Below are 14,238 nucleotides of genomic sequence, written 5' to 3'. Positions count from 1 at the left end.
TTTTATAGTTTTCTATAGATAGGTCTATTTCTTTCAGTCAGTTCAGTTCAGTTCAGCGCTCAGTTGTGTCTGACTCTTTGCGACCCCATGAATCGCAGCACGCCAGGCCTCCTTGTCCATCACCAACTCCCGGAGTTCACTCAGACTCAGTCCATCGAGTTGGTAATGCCATCCAGCCATCTCATTCTCTGTCGTCCCCTTTTCCTCCTGCCCCCAATCCCTCCCAGCATCAAGAGTCTTTTCCAGTGAGTCAACTCTTCTCATGAGGTGGCCAGAGTACTGGAGTTTCAGCTTTAGCATCATTCCTTCCAAAGAACACCCAGGGCTGATCTCCTTTAGAATGGACTGGTTGGATCTCCTTGCAGTCAAGGGACTCTCAAGAGTCTTCTCCAACACCACAGTTTAAAAGCATCTATTTTTTGGTACTCAGCTTTCTTCGCAGTCCAACTCTCACTTCCATATACGACCACTGGAAAAACCATGGCCTTGACTAGATGGACCTTTGTTGGCAAAGTAATGTCTCTGCTTTTCAATATGCTATCTAGGTTGGTCGTAACTTTTCTTCCAAGGAGTAAGCGTCTTTTAATCTCATGGCTGCAGTCACCATCTGCAGTGATTTTGGAGCCCAAAACAATAAAGTCTGCCACTGTTTCCACTGTTTCCCCATCTATTTCCCCTGAAGTGATGGGACCGGATGCCATGATCTTCGTTTTCTGAATATTGAGCTATAAGCCAACTTTTTCACTCTCCTCTTTCACTTCCATCAAGAGGCTTTTGAGTTCCTCTTCACTTTCTGCCATAAGGGTGGTGTCATCTGCATATCTGAGATTATTGATATTTCTCCCAGCAATCTTGATTCCAGCTTGTGCTTCTTCCAGCTCAGCATTTCTCATGATGTACTGTGCATATAAGTTAAATAAGCAGGGTGACAATATACAGCCTTGACGTGCTCCTTTTCCTGTTTGGGTAGATATTATTCTTTTCGTTGTATTCTTGAAAAAGGGTGTTTTCTATGACCAGTGAGTTCTCTTGGAAAAACTGTTACCCTTTGTCTGCTTCATTTTGTACTCCAAGGCCAAACTTGCCTCTTACTCCAGGTATCTCTTGACTTCCTACTTTTGCATTCCAGTCCCTTATGATGAAAGGACATCTTTTGTTGGTTCTAGAAGGTCTTGGAGGTCTTCATAGAACCATTCAGCATCAGCTTCTTTAGAAGTAGTGGTTGGGGCATAAACTTGGATTATGGTCATATTGAATGGTTATCCTTGAACAGAGGTCATTTTGTTGTTTTTGGGATTGCACCCAAGTACTGCATTTTGGACTCTCTTGTTGACTATGAGGGCTACTCCCATTTCTTCTGAGGAATTCTTGGCTACAGTAGTAGATATAATGGTCATGAGAATTAAATTCACCCATTCTGGTACATTTTAGTTCACTGATACCTAAAATGTCAAGGTTCACTCTTGCCATCTCCTGTTTGACCATTTCCAGCTTCCCTTGTGGCTCAGCTGGTAAAGAATCCGCCTGCAGTGCGGGAGACCTGGGTTCAGTCCCTGGGTTGGGAAGATCCCCTGGAGAAGGGAAAGGCTACCCATTCCAGTATCTGGCCTGGAGAATTCCATGGACTGTATAGTCCACAGGGTTGCAAAGAGTTGGACATGACTGAGCGACTTTCACTTTCACAATTTACCTTTATTCATGTACCTGACATTCCAAGTTTCTTGCTGTTTTGTTCTTTACAGCATGGGACTTTACTTTCACCACCAGGCACAGCCACAGCTGAGCGTTGTTCTGGCTTTGGCTTAGCCTCTTTCCTTCTGGAGCAGAGAAGGCAATGGCACCCCACTCCAGTACTCTTGCCTGGAAAATCCCATGGACGGAGTAGCCTGGTAGGCTGTAGTCCATGGGGTCGCTAAAAGTCAGACACGACTGAGTGACTTCACTTTCACTTTTCACTTTCCTGCATTCGAGAAGGAAATGGCAACCCACTCCAGTGTTCTTGCCTGGAGAATCCCAGGGATGGGGGAGCCTGGTGGGCTGCCGTCTATGGGGCTGCACAGAGTCAGACACGACTGAAGCGACTTAGCAGCTTTCCTTCTGGAGTTATTTTCTCTGCTTATATTCAGTAGCATATTGGGCACCTACCGACCTGGGGAGTTCATCTTTCAGTGTCATATGTCTTTGCCTTTTCGTACTGTTCATGGGGTTCTCAAAGCAAGAGTACTGAAGTGTTTTACCATTCCTTTCTCTAGTGGAGCACGGTTTGTTAGATATTAATACTTGCTCCTTTAGAAATACTCTCAGGGTCTGAAAGTGTTAATGTGGTTTCCACACTCGTTGTCTTTATTAGTTGAAATGACTTTATTACAAATGATTGAGGTTTTGAGTATATAAAATAGATTTACTTGAAATTAAAAAGGTTAATAGTACACTGTTGGGAATTAGGTCCCAACTCAGATCTCATTAATCTGGTTGTTTTAAAAATTCATTGTTAGACTAGTATTTTTCTGTTGAACTTATAAAGATCCTGAAATCACTGATTGGTAGCATATTTCCCTTTTTTTTTTTTTAATTAAAAGATGCTTACTCCTTGGAAGGAAAGTTATGACCAACCTAGATAGCATATTCAAAAGCAGAGACATTATTTTGCCAACAAAGGTTCGTCTAGTCAAGGCTATGGTTTTTCCTGTGGTCATGTATGGATGTGAGAGTTGGACTGTGAAGAAGGCTGAGGGACGAAGAATTGATGCTTTTGAACTGTGGTGTTGGAGAAGACTCTTGAGAGTCCCTTGGACTGCAAGGAGATCCAACCAGTCCATTGTGAAGGAGATCAGCCCTGGGATTTCTTTGGAAGGAATGATGCTAAAGCTGAAACTCCAGTACTTTGGCCACCTCATGTGAAGAGCTGACTCATTGGAAAAGACTCTGATGCTGGGAGGGATTGGGGGCAGGAGGAGAAGGGGACGACAGAGGATGAGATGGCTGGATGGCATCACTGACTCGATGGACATGAGTCTGAGTGAACTCCTGGAGTTGGCGATGGACCGGGAGACCTGGTGTGCTGTGATTCATGGGGTCACAAAGAGTCAGACGTGACTGAGCGACTCATCTGATCTGATCTGATCTGATTAAAAGAGAATAATGCTTTACAATATTGTGTTGGTTTCTGCCATACATTTAACATGAATCAGCTATAGGTATACACATGTCCCCTCCCTCTTGAACCTCCCTCCCACCTCCCTTACCATTCCACCCCTCTAGGTTGTCACAGAGCATCAATTTGAGCTCCCTGCATCATACAACAAATTCCCACTGGTTATTTGTTTTACATATGGTAATGTACATGTTTCCATGCTGCTGCTAAGTCGCTTTAGTCGTGTCCAACTCTGTGCGACCCCATAGACGGCAGCCCACCAGGCTCCTCCGTCCCTGGGATTCTCTGGGCAAGATGATACTCTTTGAATTTGTCTCACCCTCTCCTTCCCCCACTATGTCCGCAGGTCTGTTCTTTATGTCTGTGTCTCTTGCTGCCCTGCAAATAGGTTTATCAGTACTATCTTTCTAGATTCCATATATATGCATTAATACAGGATATTTGTCTTTCTCTTCCTGACTTACTTCACTCTGTGTAATAGGTTGTGGGTTCATCCACCTCATTAGAACTGACTCAAATGTGTTCCTTTTTATGGCTAATACTCCTTTATATGTATGTACCACAACTCTTTTACCCATTCATCTGTCGATGGACCTCTAGATTGCTTCCATGTTCTAGCTTTTGTAAATAGTGCTGCAATGTATATTGGGGTACATGTGTCTTTTTCAATTATAGTTTTTTCAGGTGTATGCCCAATAGTTGGGAGAAGGAAGTGGCAGCTCACTCAGTATTCTTGCCTGCAGAATCCTACAGACAGGAGCCTGGCAGGTTACAATCCATGGGGTTGCAGAGAGTCAGACATGAGTTAGTGACTGAGCATGCTTGCATGCTCAGTAGTGGGATTGCTGGGTCATATGGTAGTTTTATTCTCTGTTTTTTGAGGAGTCTTCATACTGTTTACCATAGTGGCTGTATCTATTTATATTCCTATCAACAGTGCAAAAGGGTTCCCTTTTCTCCACACCCTTTCCAGCGTTTATTGTTTGTAGACTTTTTGATGATGGCCATTCTGACTGGTGTGAGGTGATAGCTCATTGTAGTTTTGATTTGCATTTTTCTTAATACTGAGTGATGTTGAGCATCTTTTCATGAGTTTATTAGCCATCTGTATGCCTTCTTTGGAGAAGTGACTGTTTAAGTCTTCTGCCCATTTTTTCTTACTTCTTTGCTCACTTTTTGATTGGATTGTTTGTTATTCTGGTATTGAGCTGCATGAGCTGCTTGTATATTTTGCAGATTAATCCTTTGTCAGTTGTTTCAGTTGCTTTTATTTTCTCCCATCCTGAGAGTTGTCTTTTGACTTTGTTTATAGTTTCCTTTGCTGTGCAAAAGCTTTTAAGTTTTATTAGGTCCTGCTTGTTTATTTTTGGTTTTATTTCCATTACTCTAGAGATTGGATCATAGAGGATCTTGCTGTGATTTATGTCAAAGAGTGTAATGCCTATGTTTTGCTTTAAGGATTTTATAGTTTCTGGTCTCACATACAAGTCTCTAATCCATTTTGACTTTATCTTTGTGTGTGGTGTTTAGGAAGTATTTGAGTTTCATTCTTTTACACGTAGCTGTCCAGTTTTCCCATCACTACTTATTGAAGAGACTCTTTTCTCCATTTGGTAGCAAATTTCTGTAGTCATGTATTTGTTTTGAACACTTTTTTTTTTTTTTAATTAAGCTTATCTATAATGGATGCCTGCTCAGTTGTGTTTGACTTTTTGTGACTCCATGGACTGTAGCCTACCAGACTTCTCTGTCCGTGGAATTTTTCAGGCAAGAATACTAGAGTGGGTTGCCATTTCCTGCTCAGGGGATCTTACTGACCCAGGATGGATCCCACATTTCCTGCCTTGGCAGGCATTCATCACTGCTGTGCCACCTGGGAAGCCCAAGCTTATCTATGGATGGAAATATTTAAAATATTTATCTCTACATGGTAGATTATTTCAACCCTGGAGACATCCTCTTTGTTGTATTTCTTTTGCCTTGTGTTGATTATGGTAATTTGTTTCACTGCTTAAAATTGTGAGTTTCAAAGTTGTTTGCTGCTGCTGCTGCTAAGTCGCTTCAGTCGTGTCTGACTTTGTGCGACTCCAGAGATGGCAGCCCACCAGGCTCCCCCGTCCCTGGGATTCTCCAGGCAAGAACACTGGAGTGGGTTGCCATTTCCTTCTCCAAGGCATGAAAGTGAAAAGTGAAAGTGAAGTTGCTCAATCGTGTCTGACTCAGCGACCCGTGGACTGCAGCCCACCACGCTCCTCCGTCCATGCAGCAGGTGCTTAATCATATTTCCAAATGAAGATAATAATTGGAATTAGTTCAAAATTAATTTAGGAATGTGCTGTCAATAAGTCTGTAATTATATGGTCAGAATAAATTTATTTTCTAAATTTAAAAGAGAATTTTGTTTGTTTTTAGCTGCATCGCATGTGGGATGGCCCCCTGCAGTGCAAGCAGGAAGTCCTAACCCTGGACCATCAGGGAGTTCCCCATTGATTTTCTAAATCTGAGGGAAGGTAATACTATTATAGTTTAGTTTAAGTGTGGGGTTAAACAGTTTGAGTTCAAAAGCTTGGCCCAGCCATTTAATAGTTGTTACATTAGAGAAGTGATTTCATTTTTCTAATTCTCAGTTTTCTTGTCAATAAAATGAGGATCATCATACCTGTATCTTAGTTGTTATGGAGACAGTGAGATAGTAAGGAAGTTGTAAATGCTATGTGTCATCGTTAACACATGATAAGTACTTAGTAAAACCTGTGCTGGGTGCTTAGTCGTTTCAGTCTTGTCTGACTCTTTGCGACCCCGTGGACTGTGGTCTGCCAGGCTCCTCTGTCCATGGGATTCTACAGGCAAGACTACTGGAGTGGGTTGCCATGCCCTCCTCCAGGGGATCTTCCTGACCCAGGGATTGAACCCACGTCTCTAATGTCTCCTGCATTGGCAAGTGGGTTCTTTACCACTAGGCCATCTGGGAAGCCCTAATAAAACCTACTTGTTGCATAATTTCAAGGCATGTCATACATTTTTTGATCAGGGGCACCTCCCCTCTCCAATTTCAGGGTTTAAAATAGAAAAGCATTATCTTAATTCAGGTGTGTAGGCACTAATAAGAGCTTTGAATTAACCTGTCATTTCTGGGGTTGACTTAGCTACTTAGGTAAGTATTTCTTCCCTTCCTCATCTCTCCAGTGTATCCTTATCTAAATATAACATGACTGAAGGTGAGCTTTTCAGATTGAGGAGTGGTTTTCTCCTGTAAAGCATACTTCCGTTTTACTAGCCTTCGCCTTTTTTGGACTGTTGTTCAGGATTGGATGCAGAATAGCAGTATCACTTGTTGCTTCCTAAAACATGAGACATAAATTGTTGGGTGTGCTGATTTTGGCCTCGGACACGTCTCCTGATGTCCAGAGAAGCCTTTAACTCTACGTTATATTTTTTTGTTAGCATTGTAATCTGTATCAGGAATACAGTATTTTTTCTGACAAGCCAAGGTAGTGGTTTACTTTTTGAATTTTTAAAATTTAATTTTGGGGAGGTAAAAACACTTAACATAAGATCTCCCCTCTTAACAGATTTTAAGTATACATTATTGTTCACTATTTAGGCACAGTGCTATACAACAGACTCTAGAACTTACTCATCTTGCATAACTGAAACTTTGTACCCATTAATTAGCAACTCCCCATTTTCCCTCCAGCCCAGTCACTGGCGACTACCATTCTACCTTCTTCTCTGAGTTGAACTGTTGTAGATAATTCATGTAAGTGGCATTAGTCCTTCTGTGACTGGCTTATTTCACTTAGCATAATGTTTTTAAGTTCAACTGATATTATTGAAGACTGTAGGATATCCTTTTTTAAGACTGAATAATATTGTGTATACCACATTTTCTTAATCCATTTTCTTCATCTGTTGGTGGGCCTTTAGGGTGTTTAGACATCTACAGTTTTATAAATAATACTGCAGTGAATATGGTTGTGTCATCTCTTAGTGTTGTAGCTTGCCTTCTGGGAAACAAACTCACTCAGAAGGACAATGCAGATGGTGGAGTGCAGTTTATTGCACCGGCGGGCCCAAGGCAGAGTCTCCTCTTAGCCGAGGACCTGGACCAGTTTTTGTGAAAACATTATATACCCTATGGAGAAGGCAATGGCACCCCACTCCAGTACTCTTGCCTGGAAAATCCCATGGACAGAGGAGCCTGGTAGGCTGCAGTCCATGGGGTCGCTAAGGGTTGGACACGACTGAGCGACTTCACTTCACTTCCTAACCACTAGGCAACCATGGAATTCCCTAATAATTCTATTTTTTAATTTTTTGAGCAACTTCGTACTGTTTTCCATAACACACCATTTTACATTCTCATCAACAATGTACAAAGGATCAAGTTTCTTTACATGCTTGCCAGAACTTTATTTATTTTTTTTTGATAATAACCATCCTAACAGGTGTGAGGCAGTATCTTCTTGTAGTTTTGAGTTTGAGTTGCATCTCCCTGATAATGACATAGAACATCTTTTCATATACCTGTGTACCATTTATGTGTCTTCAGTTTTATATTAATTTTATATTAATGTGTTGTATCTGCTCTTCCTTTGTCCCTTTATCTATCCTAACCTAGGAACTTTGGGGCATCTAGTGATTTTATCACCCCTGAATTCATAAGTCTCCAAAAAGTTGTAGATAAGCTTTCTTAATTCCCCTCCTAAAAGATTCGTTTGAGTTACTTGTTCCCCCAAATCAGTGATGAGATCATTCTTTAGGTTTATTTTTTTGATTCTTCAGTATGCTTTGTTGTTTTTGTTGTTACTAGATTATTTCCCCCCAGACTCCCTACAGATTTATTAGATCATGTCCTAAGTTCTTTGTGATTGTCATTTTAAAATTTTATATTTTTCTCTCACTTTCCTTTTACAGTCCCTTGATGATATCAGCCAGTCTTCACTCAAACGCATTTTCTTTCTTGTCAGTTTCTCCTAGATAGGCCAGAGTTCAGTCAGTCATTCCCATCTTAAATTGTGAACTCTGAATCCAAACTCCACTCTTCAATGTCAGCCATTTACCTTTTCTGTCCTCCGTTTTTTCTTTTTTTCCCCAATCTTCAATTACTGTATATGAGGGGAATATACCTCTGTAGACCTATAATTTTTAACTTGTTTGGCACATTTTCAGAGATCTTCTCTAAGTTTCTTTCCAGCAATATCATTTACTACAGATGACTCAGAAGGCAGGAATAATGTTTGCTGGTTTAATAATTCTTGGTTGGCTGCCTGTGTCATTTCAGATACACGATCTAGAAAAAAACAGAACAGCACACCAGCTGACAGGCCTATATTTAGCTGTCTATACATACTAGTAGGAAGATGTCATTGACTGTTAAGAGAAATTTCTCTCTGGTGACAATAAAGGTTTCTCTAAATTTGCTGTTCCTTGTGGTTCTCTTATTATTCCTCAGAGCATGAATTGATGTTTTTCCGGAAGGTTTGACAAAACCTTATTTGGAAGTACCTGTTAGCAGCGACTTAGCATGCATGCATGGAAACAACACACATGTCCATCAGCTGATGAATGGTTATACAAAATGTGGTGTTTCTATACAATAGGAAACGGATGCATGCCACAATATGGATAAACTGAAAATGTTTCGCTTGTTATGCTAAGTGAAAGAAGCCAGTCACAAAGACAACACATTTTATGATTCTGTTTGTATGGGATTCCATAATAGGTCCATAGTGACAGAAAGTAGATGGTTGCCAGGTAGTGGGTGTGAGGGGGACTGGGGAGTGGCTGCCAGCAGGGTTTCTTGTTGGAATGATAAAAATAGTGTATTCGTTGTAGAACTCTGTGAACATACCAAAACTCTGAATTGTATACTTCTAAAGAGGTGAATTTTAAGGTGTGTGAATTGTCTCAAAAAGCTGTGATAAAAATGTTTTTGAATGAAAAATAGTTTTATTCTATTTATGAAAAGAATACTTGTTGATTAAAAAAGTTTAGATGTATAAAGATGTTTAGAAAGCTAAGTAAGCCATAATTATAACCATTCAGTTTGCATTATTGACACTTTATGTATTCTACAATATTTTTTAGAGTGTATTTCTAATTATTAAGGATAGGAAGTAGTACCCAAGTAACAAAAGAAGTAAAATGATCATATTCAGTATGAAGCAAATGATGTAATATTTTCAGAATTTATCATTAGTCTTTCATTAGTAGCCAGTTTGTACAATTAGTTGTGTAAAGTTAGATAAACTGAAATTTTTTCGTGAGCTAAATGGATTCTGGATTTTATACACTTCAGGGTTACAGTCAACAAACTAATCTTGAAATATTGCACATAGCATTGTCCCTCTTCCTGTGGCTGTTAGGAAGCTCATACCATGTGTGATTTATCATACAAGTCGGCAATCCTCAACTGTTCTATATCCTGTTTAATCAGAGAGTTCACTAACCAAACTGTAACAAGCATTTCTGAACACTTAATTTCTGCACTTGATGTTTACAGGTACACTTTGAGTAACATTGTTCTTGTGACTTAAAAATCTTTTTCTCAAAGAATGTTTAATTCCTTGGAAAAAGGTTAATATTCTGTGAAAACAAGCTAAGTGGTATAAATGACAGCCTCAATTTTGTTTAAAAAGACATTTTTTTTCCTAGCTGGAAGAAGGAAAGTTAGTATCTTTGGATGCTAGGATGAAAGATGAGTTACTTTATGAACATTAAAAATGTTTTTACTATGTACTTAAATTACTTTTGGGCTTCCTTGTGGCTCAGACAGTCAAGAATCTGCCTGCAATGCAGGAGATCTAGGTTCACTCCCTGGGTTGGGAAGATCCCCTGGAGAAGGGAATGGCAACCCACTCCAGTATTCTTGCCTGGAGAATTCCGTGGGCAGAGGAGCCTGGTGGGCTGCAAGTCCATGGGTTCTGAAAGAGCTGGACATGACTGAGTGACTAACATTTTAACTTTTACTAAATTACTTTTATAATGAGAATATTGTTCAAGTTAAACCTTATTTATAGTAAGTTCCCTTTAAAGTGACAGTAACAGCAAGATGGCCAGCACTTAGCAGCTAGACAAAAACCTTTTAGAATTGGTTTGACACTTGACAGTCATGTGTTAAAATATTGTTTGGCAGTGTGAGATTTAAAGATTCATTTACTTTAACACTTTTTACTAGATTCTCTATTCTTGGGATGTTGATACGAGGGCAATTGTTGTCCTCAAACTGAGCATAGTGGAAAAGAGCTGTGACAATATAGTGTGCTAAAGGCTCTCTGATAGAGAGGTGAACAGACCATCCTTATGGTCTTGTAGAAAAAGTGGCTGTCTTAAAATCAGTACCATATGGCAGTCTATGAAAATATGGTGTGGGAGATTCAGGAAAAATTCTTAAGGTTAGCACTATTACAAAATTTACCCATATTTTTATCTTTCAGGATTCAGCACAAAATGAACATTATTAAGGAAAATAAGGATTTAGCATGTTTCTACACAACAAAACATTCATGGAGGGGGAAGTAAGTATTTGTTGGTTTTACTTTTCTGTTCTTCTATAGAGTATTTTGAAAACTACTTTTTCTTTTGATATGTCTGGTTTTCTCTGTTTTCGGAAGGAATTTGGATAAGAATTAAAAGGAAAATAAACCGATTATCCATAGTCTTGAATGCTGTCACTTAAGGATGAGTTTTTGTAGTAGCGGAGTGTTACTTCACAACTTTATCACCTAGAGATGAGCCTACATGTTATCAATACATTTTCACATCCATTTGACAGTCAAAGAAAATATGCCAATTAGTGCATTTTGTATTTTTTCCTTTAACCTGTAATGAAATTTAAAAATTGGTTTTGATCTTTTCCTTGGGAGGGGTTGATGACATTTCTCAGTAGCTTGCCTGGCCAGACTGAGGTGTAAATGGTTCCTGTTTCCTGCTGTAAAATGGATAGTAATTCCTAGCCGTCTGATTGATATAAGGATTAAATGAATTGATATGGAGTGTGTGAAGGTTTTAAAATTATACCTTAAATACATTCAGTATTCAGTGAATGGCACTTTCTGATCATTACAAAGAAGTTTAGTTTGTTGTCATTTTGAGTAGTAATAAGTAAAATGAGTATGCCACAGTTTGACAAATAGGTGACCACATTATTCCAAATCAGGCCTCAGACTAAGATAAAAACGTGACATGTGCACAAAACCATAACTTTAGTTCTTAATCCCCGCCCCCCAGCCGGAAGATGAGGAGAGAGAGTGGCATAGTTCTTATTCTTAACTTTCCATTTTTTAGGTAATAGTGTTGTTACTTCTTAGAATGGTGCAACATCTGAATTCTGTAGTGTTTCTGGTTTGCATTAATGAACTGACTAATTTTGAAAGATTTGAGTGTTTAATTTTGTTTCCTTTTAGAAGCTCTCTATGAGCTACTTAATTGTTATCCTTGTAGAATACTTGTCTTGAAATTTTTTTCTTCAGTTAATTTCATTAAGCAAAGTTAGAATATTGGCATATCCAGAGTAGTATGACTCTTTAATTCTTTCAGTAAACCTTAAAAAGTGTTGTATATTTAAATGATCTTTATCTTTTCCTCAAATTTTAGATTGCTCTAATCATCGTAATATAACTTTTGTTTTTTAAATGCAATTATAGCATTATGTTGAATTCTAAAGAACAAAATAACTATAATACTTTTTGCTTTGCGAGCTTGTTGTAATTGTGATCATCTGGAAAAAATTTTTTTAATGTTCTTAGTGGTGACTATGCCTTAAGACAGTCCTTTTTTTTTTCCTTTCCTTCTTTGTAATTATTAGGAGCAGAACTATCTCTGTGCTGTAAGCACAATTCCTTCCCTCTAATTCACACCTTGAAATTTGTTTTGTTTTTACGACACCTTTATTGATAAAATTTATATAACATAAAACTTTTAAAAGTGTACAATTCAGTGGTTTTTAGTATATTTCATAGAGTTGTGAACCATCACAACTCTTTTTAGAACACTTTCCTCACCTCTCAAGAGTACTCCTTTAAAAATATTAGCAGTTCCTTCCCTCCCTTCTCTTATTCCCTGCATCTGTCAGCCTCTAATCTATTTTCTGTTTCTGTATTTTCTTAGTTAGGACATCTCATATAAATGGATTCATCCAATATGTAATCTTTCATGACTGTCTTCTTTCACTTAACATGTTATCAAGGTTTATCCATGTATATCCAAGTACATGTCATTACTTCATTTTTTTTTATTGTTAAATGTATTGTATGGGTATGCCACATTTTGTGTTGATGGACGTTTATATTGTTCCTACTTTTTTTTACTGTTATGAATAGAATAGCACTACTATAAATGTTTACATACACGTTTACTGGTGAATCTATATTTCCAGTTCTCTTGAGTATGTACCTAGGAGTGGAATTGATGGTCTGTGGAGTTATATGGAAGTATATGATAACTCTGTGTTTAACTTTTTGAGGAACAGGCAAATTGTTTTCCAAGTGGCTGCAGCATTTTATAATCCTGCCATCAGTGTATGAGGATTCCAATTTCTCTACATCTTAACCGACACTTGTTATTGTCTGTCTTTTTATTTTAGGCATCCTAGTGGGTATGAAGTGGTATCTCATTGTGGTTTTGATTTGCATTTCTCTGATGACTAAGCTGTTGAGTATCTTTTCATGCGTATTTGCCATTTGTGTATATATATCATGAAATGTCTATTCAAATAATTTACCCATTTTTTAACTGGGTTATTTGTTGAGTTACATGAGTTCCGTATGTATTGTGAACACAAGTCTCTCATAGAGATATGATTTGCAGATATTTTCTCCTGTTTGGTGGCTTGTCTTTTCATTTTCTTGATGGTGTGCTTTGAAGTATGAAGTTTTTAATTTTGATGAAATCGAGTTTATCTGTTTCTTTCTATTGCCACTTGAGCTTTTTGTGTTGTTATCCATTACCTAATTCAAGGTCTCAAAGATTTATTCCTTTGTTTTCTTCTAAGAGTTTTATAGTTTTGATTTTGGGTAACTTTTGTGTATAGTGGGTAGTAGGGATCCATCTTTATTCTTTTGTATGTGGATATCTAGGGCTTCCCAAGTAGCTCAGTGTTAAGCAATCCAATCGTCCTGCCAATGCAGGAGATGCAGGAGATGTGAGTTTGATCCCTGGGTCAGCAAGATCTCTTGGAGAAGGAAATGGCAACTTACTCCAATATTCTTGCTGGGAAAATTCCACAGACAGTGGAGCCTAGTGGGCTACAGTCCATGGGGTTGCAAAGAGTTGGACATGACTGAGCAACTACACTTTTACTTTTCCTTTCAAAAGTCCTACATTTCCCAGATAGTGATAGTTATTTCATTATGTTATATATATTATTATGTGGCACTGAATCTTATACTATATCACCTATTTTATGTAGCCCTTCCCTGGTAGCTCAGCTGGTAAAGAATCTGTCTGCAATGCAGATGACCCAGGTTAAGTCCGTGGGTCGGAAAGATCCCCTGGAAAACAGAATGGCAACCTACTCCAATATTCTTGCCTGGAAAATTCCATGGACAGAGGATCCTGGTGGGCTATAGTTCATGGGGTTGCAAAGAATTGGACACAACTGAGTGACTAACAACAACAGTTTTATGTAGTCAATTCTAATCTAAGTTTAAAGTATTTCTCATCGGTCTTATGAAATAATAAATGTCCCCACATTGAAATTTTTCTTTTGTTTTAGAGTTGTTATATGAACCTTCTCTTTAGAACATATATCTGCATACAACAAATTTTGTGTGTGATATGGGGGCTTTAGGGCCTTGGTTTTAAGAGATCCCATCTCAACCCCAACATTTCAGAAAAATGTTATTGGTAGTGACAGTAAAGATGGTCAAATATTTTTCTTTCTCTTAGTATACCTAATTTTTCTTTCTCTTAGTATACCTAAATTAAAGATAACCTCTCCAGGTATTTCCCTTGGGGATATTCATGTCACTTATTTCATGTTACCTTTATAATAGTTTTCATGTTTCACTTTGCAGACACTACTTATTTTTTAATGATTTGGGTCTGTTCACCATCATTGTAGACCCTTCAGCTGGCAAAGT

General features: G+C 38.4%; 1 protein-coding gene across 3 annotated transcripts in view; it reads left to right on the top strand.

Annotated features, from left to right (window-relative positions):
• DNAJC13 (DnaJ heat shock protein family (Hsp40) member C13) overlaps positions 1-14,238 on the top strand; it is a 163,847-nt gene that overhangs the window by 17,969 nt on the left and 131,640 nt on the right. For 2 of the 3 annotated variants that reach the window (NM_001113745.3, XM_059890073.1), the window contains exon 2: positions 10,594-10,674. In NM_001113745.3, the coding sequence (NP_001107217.2) occupies positions 10,607-10,674 (68 nt within the window). In that variant the 5' untranslated portion in view covers positions 10,594-10,606. Of the gene's footprint in view, positions 1-5,566; positions 5,665-10,593; positions 10,675-14,238 lie in introns of all 3 variants that reach the window. The other variant, XM_005201940.5, reaches the window with a different exon arrangement.

Source organism: Bos taurus, chromosome 1 (genome assembly GCF_002263795.3).
Source record: "Bos taurus isolate L1 Dominette 01449 registration number 42190680 breed Hereford chromosome 1, ARS-UCD2.0, whole genome shotgun sequence".
In the NCBI taxonomy this organism is placed as follows: domain Eukaryota; kingdom Metazoa; phylum Chordata; class Mammalia; order Artiodactyla; family Bovidae; genus Bos; species Bos taurus.
The sequence above is the reverse complement of the archived record's forward strand: the minus strand, read 5'-3'. Positions and strand labels throughout refer to the sequence as shown.